Below are 18,455 nucleotides of genomic sequence, written 5' to 3' on the forward strand. Positions count from 1 at the left end.
AGACACTGTCTTGTTGCTCTTAATTAATTTAATCTCCACTAAAATTGTACAAGGGTGTATATACTATTATCTTTATTATCTCCACTTTCTAACCTAAGAAGCTGAACTACACAGAGGTTCAAAGATACATATGTTTCAGAAACAACTATATTTCTTAGATTCCACTTCTGTATTAATATAATCTTATCAAGAGAATTGTCTTTAGCACTCATCATCTCAGCCCCTCCATGTTTCACAACCTTGTCATGGCGAAGGGGTCTGCATAACTCAATGAAACTATAAGCCATGCCGTACAGCACCACTCAAGATGGACAGACAGCTACCAATAGCTCCAGGAAGAGAGAACTGGCTGGGCCAAAGCAAACACTCAGCTATAGATGTGTCTGGTGAGGAAAGTAAAGTTTGATGCTCTAAAGAACAATATTGCACAGGAGCCTGGAATGTTAGGTCCATGAATCAAGATAAATTGGACACTGTCAAGCAGCAGATGGCAAGATTGAATACTGACATCTTAGAAATCAGTGAACTAAAAGGGACTCAAATGAGAGAATTTAATTCAGATGACCATCATATCTATTACTATGGACAAGAATCTGTTAGAGGAAATAGAGTAACCCTCACAGTCAACAAAGAGTCCAAAATGCAGTACCTGGGTGCAATCTTAAAAACAACAGTATGATCTCAGTTTGTTTCCAAGGTAAATCATTCAACATCACATTAATCCAAGTCTATGCCCCAACCATTAATGCTGAAGAAGTTAACCAATTCGTTGAAGACCTACAGCATCTCCTAGCACACAAACATACATACACAAAGATGTCCTTTTCATCACAGGGGATTGCAATGCAAAAGGAAGAAGTCAAGAGATATCCAGAGTAACAGGTAAGTTTCTCCTTGGAGTATGAAATGAAACAGAACAAAGGCTAACAGAGTTTTATCAAGAGAATATGCTGGTTATAGAACATCCTTTTCCAACAACCCAAGAGATGACTCTACACATGGACATTACCAGATGGTCAATACTGAAATTAGATTGATTACGTTCTTTGCAGTCAAAGATGGAGACAGTCTATACAGTCAGCAAAAACAATACCTAAAAAGCTGACTGTGGTTGAGATCATGAGCTCCTTATTGAAAAATTTAGGCTTAAACTGAAGTAAGTAGAGAAAACCACTAGGCTATTCAGTTCAGTTCAGTTCAGTCGCTCAGTCGTGTCCGACTCTTTACAACCCCACGAATTGCAGCACACCAGGCCTCCCTGTCCATCACCAAATCCCGGAGTTCACTCAGACTCGCATCTGACCTAAATCAAATCCCCTTATATTATACAGTGGAGATGATGAATAGATTCAAGGGATTAGATCTGGTAGACAGAGTGCTTGAAGAACTATGGATGGAGGTTCATAACACTGTACAGGAAGCAATGATAAAAACCACCCCAAAGAAAAATAAATGCAAGAAGGCAAAGTGGTAGTCAGAGGAGGCTCTACAAATAGCTGAGGAAGAAGAGAAGCCAAAGGCAAGGGGAAAGGAAAAGATATACCCAACTGAATGTAGAGTTCCAGAGAATAGCAAGGGGAGACAAGAGGGCCTTCTTAAATGAACGATGCAAAGAAATAGAAGAAAACAACAGAATGGGAAAGACTAGAGATTTCTTCAAGAAAATTAAGAGATATCAAGGGAACATTTCATGTGTATTCATGGCAAGAATATACAGAAGAACTATACAAAAAAGGACTTAATGACCCAGATAACCACGATAGTGTGGTCACTCACCTAGAGCCAGATATCCTGGAATATAAAGTCATATGGGCCTTAGGAAGGATTACAACAAAACTAGTGGAGGTGATGGAATTCTAGCTGAGCTATTAAAAATCCTAAAAGATGATCATGTTAAAAAAGTGTTGTACTCAGAAAGTCAGCAAATTTGGAAAACTCAGCAGTGGCCACAGAACTAGAGAAGGTCAGTTTTCATCCCAATCCTGAAGGAGGGCAATGCCAAAGAATGTTCAGATATCGTACAACTGCGCTCATTACACATGCTAGCAAGGTTATGTCAAAATCGCTCAAGACAGGCTTCAGCAGTACAGGAACCAAGAACTTCCAGATGTACAAGCTGGGTTTGGAAAAGGTAAATCAAACTGCCAACATCCACTGGATCACTGAGAAAGCAAGGGAGTTCCAGAAAAACATCTATTTCTGTTTTATGGACTGTGCTAAAGCCTTTGACTATGTGGATCACAACGAACTGTGGAAAACTGAAAGAGATTGGAGTTCCACTACATAACCTGTCTCCTGAGAAACCTGTATATGGGTCAAGAAGCAACAGTTAGAACTGGACATTGAACAACTGACTGGTTCAAAATTGGGAAAGGAGTATGACAAGGCTATATATTGTCATGCTGTTTATTTAACTTATATGCAGAGTACATCATTTGAAATGCTGGGCTGGATGAGTCACAAGCTGGAATCAAGATTGCCAGGAGAAATATCAACAACCCCAGATATGCAGATGATACCACCCTAATGACAGAAAGTAAAGAGGAACTAAAGAGCGTCTTAATGAGGGTGAAACAGGAGAGTGTAAAAGCTGGCTTGAAATTCAACATTCAAAACACTAAGATCATGGCATCTGGTCCCATCACTTCATGGCAAACCTAAGGGGATAAAGTGGAAGCAGTGACAGATTTTATTTTCTTGGGCTCCAAAATCACTGCAGATGGTGACCACCACCAGGAAATTAAAAGACGCTTGCTCTTTGGAAGGAAAGCTCTGACAAACCTAGACAGTGTATTAAAAAAGCAGAGACATCACTTTGCCAACAACAGTCCATGTACAGTCAAAGCTATGGCTTTTCCGGTAGTCATGTATGGATGTGAAAGTTGGATCATAAAGAAGGCTGAGTGTCAAAGAATTGATGCTTTCAAATTGTGCTGGAAAAGACTCTCAAGTGTCCCTTGGACCGCAAGAAGATCAAACCAGTCAATTCTAAAGGAAATCAACCCTGAATATTCACTGGAAGAACTGAAGCTGAAGCTCCAATACTTTGGCCACCTGACGTGAACAGCTTATTCACTGGAAAAGACCCTGATGCTGGGAAAGGTTGAGGCTAAAAGAGAAAGGGGCAGCAGAAGATGAGATAGGTTAGACAGCATCACTGACTCAATGGACATGAATTTGAGCAAACTCCAGGAAAGAGGGGAGGACAGAGGAGCCTGGTATGCTCTAGTCCATGGGTTTGCAAAGAGTCAGACAGGACTTAGTGACTGAATAAGAACAAATAATAATTGATCTTGAATTAACAAAATGGAGAATAAATGAAGGGAGAAAAATATTAGAGTCCAGGCTTAGTTCAAGAGCAAGAATAATAATATTTTTCAAAATTTTAAAGTTCAATACAATATTTAGGAATAAGTCCATTTGAATGGACCACAAAGTGTAATACTAACAAGAAGAAAATATAGAATAAAAACATTAAAGAGAACATGGGGGAACTAAATGGAAAAAGTTCTAAGAAGTCTTCAGTATCTGCTATCACAGCCAAGTACATATTTTTCTTAGTAATTGTGGACTAATTTCATCCTCTAAGTTCTAAAACATGACAAAAGACACAAGAGACTTATAGAGTTTAGTAAGTCCCACAAGGATATATCAATATTTTTCAGATATCATGATGATATCATCTATCATCAATTATGATGAAGTGCTAAATCAAGTCCAAGTAGCTAAATGCACTTGATCATCATGGCAGTAATAATAACTATAAGGACTACAGTGGCTGCTGAATTTTTTTTAGTCATTTGAGTGCTTATAAAATTACAAGCTTGGGTCTGTTAACCCAGCTCAAGTCACAGTCTAAGAACTAGCAAACTTCCATGACAGCTCTAAATGAAGCTCTTGTAAGACTGCTCAAACTCATATACAAAATTTAATTGTGTGGCTTGCTGAATTACAAACAGTTAAATTTACAGTCCTACCAAGTTTCTCATGTCAAAGTTCTGAAATTGACAGGCAAACAGCAGACTTCTGAAGTTTGGAATGAGGACACCCAGTTGGACCCTAATGAAACCGGTAATCCAAGTCACTTTGAGTCTTCCTTTCCAACAGAAGTAGCCTCTGCCTTCCAGTGTCTGAGACAAGCCTTCCTCAGCTTCAAAGCCCTGCAATAACCCTATCTGAGACAGAGGCCTTGAAAGAAGATGCCCAATCTCTTCAACACCTTCCACAAACATCCCCAATAACACTCATAAACTAGGGTCAAATCTCAGAATGTTCTAAGGGAACAGGAGGAAACAACTTATACACCAATAGAACTGTGAAACTTTACTTATATGTGTCTGAAGAAACCTAGGAAACACGCAGAAAGGTGTTAGTCTGAGGAAGGCTGGACTATAACACTAGATTGAGCCAAACATTGACACAAGTATACTTCTTTGAGAGTCTTCATTGAGTGTATGGAGTCTCTGGGAAGTACCAACAGGAACATTGTAGGGCAAATATCTAGAATTTTGGAACAAATCTATGCACTCTTCTGCAGGTAACTATTTGTCTTTTGAAAATCAGCTTCTGGCTTGCTATAAGACCGGGACAGACCTATCCATGGGACATCAGGTGATCATGTGGCCTGAGCTTCCCACCATGAACTAAGTTTTGTCTGAACTACCTAGTCTTAAGATTGGGCATGCATAACAGAGACTTGCCATCAAATGAAAATGATAGAGGTTGAGTATAGGAAGATTTGGAAGCTACAAAAATGTTACATGAGTATAGGTGGCTCAGATTCTCTGACACCACTTATTCTTACATTGATTCACCCCCTTCAGTTCATGCCTGTGGCCTCCTGGGATGTCTTTACAACTGGATAACTGAAGAAGAAAACATTCAAGCCTGGATTACAGATTGATCTGCATATGCTGGTACCACCTGAAGGCAGACAGCTACAGCATTATAGGCCCACTCCGGGGCCACAGTGAAGGCCAATGCTGAGGGAAAACCCTCCTAGTGGCCATAACTTCAAGCAGTATGTATAGTTGTCCACCATGTCTGCAGTGAGATGACCAGAAATTTGGATCGCCACTTATTCACGGACCCTTGTCAATCATTTGGATGGATGATCAGGGATTTGGTAGAAACAAGATTGGAAGACTGGTGACAAGCAAGTCTGAGAAAGAGGTATATAAATGACATATAAATGGGCACAGATTTCTGTCCGATGTGAATACCCACCAGAGCATCGCTATAATGGAATTTCCCAATGACAGAGACAAAATGACAAACTCTAACAATGTCAGCCTCTTTCCCTAGCCATCCAGTGCTTGCTCAATAGGCTCATAAATAAAGTGGCCAGAGTAGTAGGGATGGAGGCTAAACATATATTAACACGGATTTCCACTTTACCAAGGCTTAACAGGTAAACACTACTGATGAGTGTCTGTCAACAGCAGAGACGAACACTGAGTCCCCAGTGGAACCAACTGCCATGGGGACCAGGTTCACTGATTATATTGGCTTCTATCATGGAGGAAGCAGAGATTTGTTCTCACAGGAATAGACCCAAATTCTGGATATAGAACTGTCTTCCCTGCTTGTAATGCTTCTGTCAGCATTATCATTCATAGACTCAAAGAATACCACATCTAACCATGATGGTATCATATCAAATCAAGAAACTCATATCAGAGTACAGGAAGTACAGTAATGGGCAACTCTGAGCTCTATTAGTTTAGAGATCTGGGTCCCAAAGAAGGTGTGTTTCCACCAGGAAACTCAAAAATAATTCCAGTGAATTGGAATATAATACTACCACCTGAACAATGGGAGCTTCTTATGCCACTGAACCAACAGGAAAAGAGTTATTTTACAGACTAGAGTGACAAATCACAATTACCAGTGAAATACTGTATTGCTTCTATATAATCAAAGCAAGGAGTTCTAGGTCTGGAACCCAGAGGATTTTCTAGGGAGTCTCTTTGTTACTTCAATGCCCAAAAGGTTAATGGAAAACTACAGAAACAACAATCCACAAGCAGGATGATTGAGGGCTCAGACTTTTTGGGAATGAAATTTTGGGTAACTTCACAGAGTAAAGAATCCCAAGCAGCGAAGTTTCTGGTCAGGGCAGGTGTCCATTCAGGCTACTATTAACAGAATAATACAGAATAGGTGGCTTATAAAACAATGGAAATCTTTCTTACAGTTCTGGAGACTGTTAGTCCAAGATCAAGGCACCAGTCTCTGCTGAGGACCTGCTCCTTGTTTCATAAACAACTGTCTTTTTACTGTGTCTTCACATGGCATAAACGGGAAAGGAGCTGTCTGGGGTCTCTTTTATATGGGCACTAATCCCATTCATGAGGGCTCCACTGTCATGACCTAAGCACCTCCGAAAGGCCACATCTCCAATACCATCACCTTGGGGATTCGTTTTCAACATATGAATTTCGAGGCAGGGGCACACACAAATATTCAACCTATAGCAGCAGAGAAAACATGAAATGAGTTGTGGAAGAAAAAAGCCATATATACCAATTACAGCCTTGTAATCAATATAAGTGAGGACTGTAGTAGTTCCATATTTTCTATCTGCTTGTTACACCACTGCACTGGTGTTTAAATACGTGTAAAAGAGCACTTATGGGAGCTAAGTTAAAAGGCAAGACTGTGGCCCACTGCAGAGCTATTGCCTCTCAGCTCCAAATTCACCCTTTTAGAACTACTCTGTGAAAATGGATCTGGGCCCTTTAAATATTTTTTCCTGTGCCAACTGGCACTAACTTTTTGTCAGAAGGTCACTAAAGAGAAAGCGCAGAAGGAAAAGCGTTTTGCTTCCTCATTCTAGTGTGCTCACTAATCAGCCTTCTAAAGAACATGCAGCTTCTTCAGCCCCAGACTCATAGCTTCTCTGGTGTCCAGCTCTTACAGTACATTGGCCAGCACTTTCTCCAGCACCAACTCTCATCCTCAGCAACAGTTTTTCAGCAGACTGCTCCTGGCTCCTAAGGAATGTACATTCTTCTTTAGCAACAGATTCAGCGCACTTAGCTTCTCCAGTGCCTACAGTGCACAGTGGCCAGTAGCTTCCACTGGCATTCCCACACCCAGCTGATTTTGTTGCACAGTGCCTCTGGTGAGATACCTTCCCTAACAACTTTCTTGGCCTTCCTAGAAAGCAGATTTTTAGCAAGTTTGAGAGGAGAGATTTTCAGTGGCATGTAGCACCACAGTCACTTCTTAACCATGAACAAACCATCACCAACAGGGTTTGAATCTCAGTCCTGGAAGAGGGACTGAGTTTCCTTCCCTAGAAACTCTATCTTAGCCTTGACCTTAATGACTGCTCCTTGTATCTGTTTTATTTCTATATTCTTTAGAGCTCTCTTCACCTCTTACTAGACAATCCCTTATTACTACAGATGCCTGTCAATAGTTAAACATTCTTTATATGGAACAGTCCCAATAAATTAATAGGTAATTTCTCTCTCCTGACTGGACCCAAACTGATACTAAAAGGAACCAAGGGTTCTAGATCTAGAGCAGTAACTAGATGAATACTAGTTATCTTTTCCTGTGAGGAAATAAAGATATGCTCCAGTGGCCAAAGTCGTAACATTTAAAGCATCAAAAGAATAACTTAAGCAAAGACCCTGAATCAATGAAATTCATGGGCCCATAATACACCATAAAGAGAAAGTCAAGGGGAAAAGGCAACATTTAAGTCATCTTTAAAACAAAATCCTTATAGAGAAAACAGAATAATTAAAAATTAAAGATTCATCCTGCCTGTCTAGTGGGAACTCAGAAGAATGTTAATATACATGTAGAAAGAAAGAATTAGCAAAAGTTTATTTTGCAAACCATGATGAAATTATTAAGGCAAAGATCATAAACTTAGAATTTAACATTCATACAAACTGCATTATATTCTAAGGGGAGAAACAAACTTTATAAATGGAAGAATCAAACTGTCATCATTCTAATCTAGTCAATCCTAGCATAGCATCACTAACAGAAGGTCAACCAAAAAGTATATCTTCTGATAAATTGCAGCATGAAATATCTAAGTTGTTTTCTAGCTAAAAATATTTAACCTTTTAAAACTAACACATCAAAGTCTTTCAGTCTTTCTTACCAAGTTCCTGGGAAAGAATTAAGTCTTGCAGAAAATGATTTGAGTATCTATTTTATCAATCATCCTATGAATGGTATATAGGAGAAACTACAGATACTTTAGGGCATTTAAGGCTTAATTCCCTTGAGGAATTCCTACTGAGTAGGGCTGCTCTAGATGTAACTTCCAATCAGAGGAATTATAGAGAACAGAAAAACTAAATGACACAAAGACAAAGACAATCCAGGAGGTAAGAAGATGCTTTATAAAACAACTAGTCCAGTCTCAACAAATCAGTGTCATTTTGACAAAAGGAAGAAGAGGAAATGTGATCATAACAACTCGATACAAGGCATGGTTCTAGACTAATTATTGATATGAAAAAATGCTACAAATAATATGTTAGGACCAACTCAGGAAATGTGAATATGGTCTAGGCATTTATTAGATGATATAAAAATTTACTGAAATGGAAAGATGAAGCTGGAAGACTGGAAAAGCAGGCTCCAGAAGGGTGGGTGAAGCATATTCTCATTTGGATTTTCAAAATCTGTATACATGTTCACAGAGGATACATACTAAAGGATTAACAGCGTGATAGATAGTTTGAATGTAACTTGATTATCTATATTTTCTAACTTTCTATTACATGATTTCTTTAAAATAAATGGTTAATTGAAAACATATTTAACTTAAAAAAATAATTTTCCAATGAACTTCTAATGAACACAATTTTAAACAAAACTTTGTTTTTCAAATGAAAAGTTCTATGATGGTGAAGTACTGAAATACATTCCTGAAAAATAATCTACTATAACCACACTGTCAAGAAAATTGACCTAGACACAAGACCTAAAAGTGGTATATGGGCTAAATAATCAATTTAATACCAATTATTAGTTCAGGAATCAGCAAAATTTTTCCACAAAAGGGTCAGATAGTAAATATCTTAGGCTTTGCAGACCATATGGTCTCTGTGAAAACTACTCAATTCTGCTATGTTAGCCCAAAATTATGGCCACAGACAACATGTAACTGAACAGGCATGACTGTGTCCCAGTAAAACTTCATCTACAAACAGCCCATGAACCATAAATTTACCTACCCTGGTCGAGGACATTAAAATTTCCACCTAATCAAAAAGGATAAGAACAGTATATTCTATAATTATGATATTATTCAAAGGTCAAGTAAAGTCCTGTACCACCACCCTATCAAAAACTCTCAATTTATCTCTTAGAGAGGATCCTTTCCTTAAGTAAATTTATATGCAGTTCCTGGAGCACAGTCCTTACTCAAGAGCCTACAGCTGGTAGGAGAACGAGGAGAACGAGGGATATGTAATCAGAAGACCTGAGTTTAAATTCTGAATTAGCAGTTGTGTAATTCTAAAACCTGTTTCTCATTCATAAAATGGAAATAATACCACCCTGACAGCATTAATTAGAAGCTCAAAAAGTATAGTTTCTGAAGTATTTTTTAACTGTAAAGTGTTATATAAACACCATAGTATTATCATTGCCAAATTTTGCTAAGAAAGCTATTTTACAATAGTGCTACTGAGTTACAAAATAACCACCAAAGCTTTTTGCACATAGGTAACAACTCAGTATTTCAAACATACCAACAGCGATACTACTGTACTAGAATAGAAGGCCAAATCTTCTATAATTTCTGTACGCCGATTAGCTCCAATTCGTAAGGAACGACTATGTACTTCTTCAGGTAATACTGTAAGGATCTCCAGCAGAAAAGGCAGAGAAGTTACATCATTGCTATATCTAGGTAAGAAAAGAGGAGAGCTATAAGTTATTTAGAGCCCCAAAATATACAATCACATAAGATAAAAACAGCCATCAGAATAACCCATGACAACAAAGTAGAATTCTCACTATAGTTAAAGAGGATAAAAACCCGATACACTCTTTTGGAAAGACATCTAGAAATCAAACTTTCAACTTGCACAATAATTTATGACCCAGCAATTCCACTTGCAGAAATTTATCTTTCAGAAAAATCTCACACATACGGAGATGTATATGCACAAGTATTTTTTTTTAAATAATAGCAAAAATACTAAGAAAATGTAAAGGTCCTTCATATTAGGATAAAAAAGGTTACAGTCATCATACAATGGAGAATATATAGACATTATAATGAGTATCTGTGTCATAACATAAGATGTCCACAAAAAAAGTATATGAAACATATTACATATAACTGAAGGAAACACATGTTTATGCATATTAATACATGTATGCACCTCTTTATTTTAAAATGCTTAAAGGGAAGTCTAGAGGGCTATACAGTAAGTCACTAATAGTGGTTACTTATAAAATATATGAATAGGAAGAGACAAAAGTATTTGCTTTTTACTTTGAAAGCTTCCATACTGCTAGAATTTTTTTAAGGAGCATGCATAATATTATCAATAAAAAGTTTCTTAAAACAAAAAATAAACTATCTACATAAAGGTTTTAATGACACACTATAGTTGGTAGTAAAAAGGACATGCACTTTGTTTAAAAATAATTTCCTAACCAAATGCCAAAATGCAAGCAAATAGCAAGATTATCTTGCCAAGATCATGAGGAAATGCTTTATTCAAAGCAGCAAGCTCCACATATCTAAAAATAATACTGTCCTTTTTATAGACATGAAATGAATCCCAATTAGTAAGAATAAACATTCTGACTATATTTTTATAAAGACCATAGATATGACAGTTAGTGGGAGTGATCCACTAGACAACAAAAGGTTTTGTTGTAGTTAATTCAAGAAGAGTGTGGGTGTGTGTGTGGGGGTGCGTGTGTGTGTGTGTGTAAACTATATGAGTCTTTAACGTTCCATATGACATACTCTGGAGTATTTAAATTTTAAATCATTTTCTTATACTGTAACAAAGGTTAATAGTAAATAATTCTATGCCAAAGTTTGGGCATGCTCAGTCCCTTCAGTCATGTCTGACTTTTTGCAACCCCATGGACTATAGCCCACCAGTTCCTTTGTCCAGGGGATTCTGGCAAGAATACTGGAAAGTTGGGGGAAATAATCCAGATGTCCAGCTTTTGCTAACAAATTTCTCTATGTAGGTTAATGGTAATTCCAAACACCAGCATACAGTCAAAACAAGCTACTTACTTTTCCACCAATGTCTGTACACATCCCTTCCAGGAAGGCATCTGTAGGGCAAGGTCTGCTATTGCTAAAGCCAGCTGAGTAAAAAGAGAAATTAAATAAATGAATAAACAGAACAGAAAGAGAGTTACCAACAATATTAACTGGAACGCAAAGAAACGAAATTTCTTCCAAACAATATGGCAATTTAGACTGTGATACCACTCTTCTCCTCACCCCTACAACTATGTATCATGTAAATTCTGGGTTAACTACAAATTGCTGGGATTTAAAATTTAACCTTTAAAAATCTATAACCAAATTAAAACATAACAAAAAGAAGTCAGAAAGAACAGACTATAGATTTTCCTCAGATTATATCAATACTTACTTTTATCTGGCAATACCATAGAACTTCATGGACTTATACTTTGTCAAAAAGCCAAAGTTACTGACAGTCAGCCCTTTGACTCACTCAGTAAGAGTGCCATATCCCTTCTGCTTTCATTTCTTATCTTGAAGTCTTATGCAAAAGCCTCCTTCCTCTTCAAGAGCACTTCTATGCCAGGCAGAGAGCACATGTGAGTATGTATTCACTGAAGTGTCGTCCACTTTTCCTTTGTAATGTATTTCCCTATCTAAGGTGGAAAGGCCAGATGCTCTAGTTTACCATTTCATTCATGAGATTTTTTAATAGCTAATCAGTCCAGGAAGGATTTTTTAAAAAGGCAACTATGTAGACCTCTGACCCAGGATAGTACTTTATCATCTACAAAGTAATAAGAGTGTGTGTGTGTATGTGCACACACACACATAATGTGACTGTGAAAACCTAAACACCGCCCTCAATTTTGTTATTTAAGTTAGTCTGATATTAAATGAATTCTAAGATACATACAAAGATGTAAATTTTTCACGTTCTATTCACTTCTAAGAATACAGCAATGAGTCTTTAAAAAGTTAACATCACTTTTCATGGCCTAGCACTGCTAATCAAAATTAACCTGATAATTCCAAATGGCCTTACAAATTTTCCTAATCAGAAGCATAGGATTTACCTGCGTTACAATAACAGGTGACAAGTCTTTCAAGTTCTGGATATGAGTTAGTAATGAGTCCCGTAAAGAGGCATGAGAGTCTGTGGGGAGCTCATAAAATGAGGTCTGAATCTTCATTTTCATGGTCTGTGCAGCAAAATAGCATGATTCTACATCTTGCCGGATCTGTAACAACTGGTCTGAAATCTCCCATGCATGAACCTAAAAGCGACAGAAAAAAAAAGTCATAAAAACTACTTTTCTAAACAACTTTAATGCCATGCAACCTCAATACACATACAAACTTATTTAGATTAAAGTATAATGAAAGAAAAAAATCTGAAAGATAAATTACCAACCAATTCAGTCAAAACTTCAAACTACTGCATATTTTTATAGGCCGAGCTCAACAAAAGTACTACCTAAAATCTTCTGATTCTAGGAAGGCATGAAAGTTATCAATTGAATAAAGAAATCTAAGTCTTGCTGATTAGAATTATTAATCGTGTAGAGGGGGACAGTATAAAGAAAAATGTCTCAAAGTTCCTAATAAAACTAAAATGTCATTGTATAGCTCCCAATGTTAATCTATAAGTTGGATATTTCTTCTCTTATCCATTTAAAATAAGTAAGCTTTTGTTCACTCTGAGAATTGTATTTGGAAGCTATCATAACATCCATAAATAGGAGACTATATTGGTATTTCATATTTAAATAGGCCTATATTTCAATATTTAGTTGCTGACTTGAAAACAGCAGAAAAACTATCTCACATACTTAATTTTCTTATGTTTTTATATCTGCCAAAGCGCTACATATGCTACTAAAATCATTTTCACAGGAGCATCGATGGAAACAACAGGACGAAAGCACAGAATTTGGTCTCTGTAAATTTGGTCTCTTTACAAGTTATAAAAACTTGTAAGACTTTAAAAAGTTTTATTTTGAAAGATACTCTAGGAACAAACTCATTCAGTATAAAGCAGGCAACTAATTAACAACTGATAAACTATACCAAACTGCCTCTTCATGGGAACAGGCTAAAATGGGCTGGTAATAACAGACTGAAAATTTTTTTAATCTCAATTCAATAACAGAGCCAACTACAGAGAGAGATCACATAGATTTATCTACTTAATTTCTTATGAAGACAGCACTTCACAAGTAATACACAACGATTCTTCAAGATCTTTCCAAAGATAAATGGAAAGTCAAAGAAATGGCCTATATAAGTTCCCAAAGTAAACTGAAAAGAGACTCTAAAACTCACAATGTTTAGGACATAAAACTTAGCTTTAATCAAGTAATAAGTTGATGAAAACCAAGCATGAAACATTAACTTCCTTCTTGATAAAATGTATTTATTAATTTTTTGTACTTTTTATCCCTACCATGTCACAAAAAATCTTCCAAGCCACACAGTTTTTAGCCATTCATTGTCTAACCAATAACCTAAGGATATCTATGATTTAATATGCCATCAAAATATATCTTGCTCAAATTGATATTTTAAAAAATAGCCAATAGCAAGCCTTAGAATAACCATAAGTGCCCTCATGAAAACAAGAGCAATTAAAGAGCAAAACCAAAACACTATAGACCTTTACAACAAAACTAGGTATTATCTAGTTATCTCCAAGAACCCCAAAACATAAGTGGATGGGGACATGCCAGTGACATCTGTAAGATCTTAGTAAAGGTCTGTTTCAATCTTAGTAAATATAGAAGCAGAGAGAAACAACAAGGTATCTAATGGATCTAAGAGGAGAGAACACCAAAAGTGTCAACAGGCAGTCACTAGAAAACACAGAGAAACCATCTGAAGACTGCAGCTGAAAACAGAAAAGGTTTTGCCCAATCCAAAAGCAAGTGAGTAAAACAGGCCTATGTAAGGTCTAAGGAGATGGAACTGTCTAGCCTCTATCAATTCTTAAACCTGAAGTCAGGGCAAGGCCCCAAATGAGGAGAAACTGCTGTGAAAAGAATATTATACAGAACAGGACAACAGAGACAAAGGGGAAAAAGAGGGAACAAAGCTAGGAAATCTTAGAAATCAAACCACTGTATCTGTAAATACTATCTGAAAACAACAGAAAAGGAAGCTCTATGAAGTTGGAGATACTACTTCCTTTGCTATGCCTCCTTCTAAAGTTGAAAAAAAAAAAACAACGAATTTCACAAAAAAGAAACCACTGAGTTCAAATGCCATATATACAGCAATGGGTGGGGGTGAGGGTGGGGCGGGGACGACAATGAGCAGAACAGCATCACTACAAGGAAAGTAGGCCAAAAAACTATTTTAAAAACTAAAGGACATAGGTGCCAAAAAAGCTATCAATGGCCTAAACTACAAAACCTGGGAGTAACAAATTATGATACTACTGGATAATTCAAAAATAAAACAAAATCCATGAGTACATACTGATGTGAGTAACAACTAAATAAAGAAGAGGTTATTTGCAGGATATAAGACATCTTTTTTTTTTTTTTTAACAGAAGAATGCTAGTTAATAAAAGGAAAGGAGGGGAATAGAAAATCACCACCATTAGACCACCTCAGAAATAATTGCTACAAGCAAGACTCATGGATAAATGATAAAAAACAACAAACTATCTCCCCAAAATATTCATTGGTTACTGTGGTGGTTTTAAATTCTTTGAAGTGAAAGTCACCCAGTCGTGTCTGACTCTTTGCAACCCCATGGACTATATAGTCCATGGAATTCTCCAGGCCAGAATACTGGGGTGGGTAGCCTTTCCTTTCTCCAGGGGATCTTCAGCAACCCAGGGATCGAACCCAGGTCTCCTGCATTGCATGCAGATTCTTTACCAGCTGAGCCACAAGGGAAGCCCTTAAATTCTTGAACATTTACTATTAAGAAAACTGAGACTACTCTGCTAGAGAGACCGGAAAGAGGCCTAAGACTACATGGAAAGCAAATGAAGCTCAACTAAGTCAAGTCTTCCAGCCATTGCCACGAGAGTGTCAAGCATGTAACTGAAGTCATCTCAGAGCCTGCACAAGAGTCCATCCACCAAATGAAGCCTCATGGAGAAGAATCATTCACAGAGCCCTGCTTGAATTTCCTCACGTTCATGACCTACAAAGGTATGAGATACAATGAAATGGTTTCTGGTTTAAGTCACAAAGTCTTGGGAGTTCAGGATAATTTGTTTCACAGTAGTAGTTCATGAAGACAGACAATCAGACATTATGTGCTTCCTGTTGAAAGAGCAGATCACCACATGGACAGAGGAACAAACCTGCATCTCATTAAGCCTCAGGATCCAGGTGGCAATCTGCAGGAAATACACAGGAGAGTAGAACTGCATCCTAACTACGTAATAAACAAAATCAAGATTGTAGGGAAACTAACTCAAGAGGTCAAATGACCCAGATTCCTCTACAGAACAGGGAGAGAAAGGAGATTAAGTCACTCAAAACATCTATCTTAATTCAACAAGTTATACATTTGCTTTGTGTGGTTTTCCTATATCTGTGTTTAAGAAACAGAACAAAACTCAGCACTGCTTATCAGATTAAAGTAGTATGAAGTCTTTCTCTCTAGTGAAACCTGTCAACCCACCAGGTTAGAACCCTTGCGGAAAAGTGCATTGATGGTGCAGTGTCATGCTGTGCTTTAATCTGAATGGCAGAAACTAGCAAAAAACACCAATCATATCGTTCTTATTAATATTTAACTGTATTTCTGTATAAATTTTATCTGTATTTCTGACAAATACCCTTATGTCGTTAAAAACAGAGATCTCAAAAATGAAGGGCAGAACCAAAAGACAAAACAAAACAGATATGCCCCTCTGCAGAACTGTTAACTTGGGCGTACGGATGCAAAGATTTATTTTTCAAGCACCGTTGATGATGTCTGAATATTATTTAACATGTCGTTTGGAACTGTCTTTAAGAATAAATATGAATTTGCAGCCCTAATATAAGGTATCCCCAAGGCATACATTTAAAAGATGCAGATGTTATCATAAAATCTTTTTTGTAAAAATTTAAATTACATTTTTTTGGGGGAAAGCACAGTGAAGCTTTTTAATATATAGGAGTTAGTTTCATGCACTACATGCTCCCTAAACAATCTGAAGCTGTAACGTTCATAGCACTAATCAAGTATCTCAATACTGGTTTTACCATATTAGCTGGCTTTACATCAATTTTCCAGACAAAAACAAATAGAAAAAAATGAATTAAATATCAAAAGAACTAGTTTGAAGCCATCAGAACTACCAAAACATCTAGAACATGAGCTACAGATTCCAGAGACAAGAAAGAGGAGAGTTCAGCCTAATATTTGGCTCTACCTCTCCCCTCAAGGCACTTATGTATTTGAAATGGAAGACAAGAGGCTTAAGAAGCTGAAGAGTTTAGGGGAATCTCACAAGAATGGGGAGATAAAAAGTGGAATTCAGAGCTCACCAGGGAAGAGGACTGGTAAATAGTCCAGATTTCCAGTTGGGGCCAGTACAGGAAACAGCAAAGGTACCTCAAAAAGGCTAAAATTTCTCCAGGATAAACCAAATGTTAGGCCACAAAATTAGTCTTAATAAATGTAAAAAGGGAACTTCCTTGATGGTCCAATGTTTAAGAATTCATCTGCTAATGCAGGGGATATAGGTTTGATCCCTGGTCTGGGGTTCCACATGCTGCCAGGCAACTAAGCCTGTGCACCCAACTACAGAATCTGTGCTCTAGAGCCAGCAAGCTGCAACTACTGAGCCCTCCTGCCACAAGGAAAGATGTGTATGATGCAACGAAGATCCCATGTGTGGCAACTAAGATGCCACACAACCAAATAAATAAATAAAGCAAAATGAAATGAAACTGGAAATTAACAAAAGGAAAACTGGAAAATTCACAAATATGAAAAAACTAAATATTATTAAACTACCAATGGGTCAAAGAAGGGAAATTAAGAAGACATCTTGACAAATGAAAATGGAAATACAACATACCAAAACTTACATCCAAGATGGAGTGAAAGTGACAGTGAAAGTGAAGTCGTTCAGTCGTGTCTAACTCTCTGCGACCCCGTGGACTGTAGCCTACCAGGCTCCTCTGTCCATGGAGTGAAAACAGTGCTAAAAGGGAAATTCATAGCTATACATATACACTTAAATGAAAATAATACATCTCAAATCAACAACCTAATTTTATATCTTAAAGAACTAGAAAAAAAGGAAAAAGAAAAAACTAAGCCCAGAGCTAGAATAGGAAAGGAAATAATAAAGATTAGAACAAAGACAAATAGAATAGAACATAGAAAAACCATGATTTGATTCTTGAAAAAGATTAACAAAATTGACAAACCTTTGAAAGTGTTAGTCGCTCAGTCATGTCCAACTCTTTGCGACCCCATGGACTGTAGCCTGCCAGGCTGCTCTGTCCATGGAATTTTCCAGGCAAGAATATTGGAGTGGGTAGCCATTCCCTTCTCCAGGGGTTCATTCTGACCAAGGGATCGAACCCAGGTCTCCTGCATTACAGGTAAATTTGTTACTGTCTAAGCCACCTGGGAAGACCTTTAGCTAGATTTTAACTAAGAAAAAGGAAATGAAATGAAGGTAAAGACATTACTACTAATTTTACAGGAATAAAAAAGATTATAAGAAATACTATGAACTGTACACTAACAAGCTGGATAATCAAGATGAAATGGACAAACTCCTAGAAATATACAATGTACCAAGACTGAATCAAGAAGCAGCAGAAAATCTGCATAGACTGTATTACTATAATGAGTGAACAGACTGAATCAGTAATCTAAACTTTCCAACAAAGAAAAGCCCAGATGACTTTACTGGTGAATTCTATCAAATATTTTAAGAAGAATTAACACCAATCCTTCTCAGATTCACTCTGAAAACTGAAAAAGCGAGGAAACATTTCCCAATTCTATGAGGTCACCATTACCCTGATACCAAAGCCAGACAAAAATACTACAAGGAAAAAAGAAAAAAAACAACCCTTACAAATCAACAATACCCCTTAGGAATACTGATGCAAAAAAAGAAAAAATTTAAAATAAATACTAGCAAACCGAATTCAACAGTATATTAAAGAAGGAAACTGTCACAACATAATAAAGACTACATATGAAAAACCCAGAATGAACATCATTTCGAAGTTCAAAGACTGAAAACTTTTCAAAACTCTTTAAAAAAAACTTTAA

General features: G+C 37.0%; 1 protein-coding gene across 2 annotated transcripts in view; it reads right to left on the reverse strand.

Annotated features, from left to right (window-relative positions):
* TNPO3 (transportin 3) overlaps nucleotides 1–18,455 on the reverse strand; it is an 82,859-nt gene that overhangs the window by 42,513 nt on the left and 21,891 nt on the right. For both annotated transcript variants that reach the window (XM_004008050.6, XM_060415112.1), the window contains exons 2-4: nucleotides 12,283–12,483; nucleotides 11,249–11,322; nucleotides 9,732–9,888 (exon numbers count right to left, since the gene is read on the reverse strand). In XM_004008050.6, coding sequence (XP_004008099.1) covers nucleotides 9,732–9,888; nucleotides 11,249–11,322; nucleotides 12,283–12,483 — 432 coding nt within the window. The remainder of the gene's footprint in view (nucleotides 1–9,731; nucleotides 9,889–11,248; nucleotides 11,323–12,282; nucleotides 12,484–18,455) is intronic.

Source organism: Ovis aries, chromosome 4, assembly GCF_016772045.2.
Source record: "Ovis aries strain OAR_USU_Benz2616 breed Rambouillet chromosome 4, ARS-UI_Ramb_v3.0, whole genome shotgun sequence".
Lineage (NCBI taxonomy): Eukaryota > Metazoa > Chordata > Mammalia > Artiodactyla > Bovidae > Ovis > Ovis aries.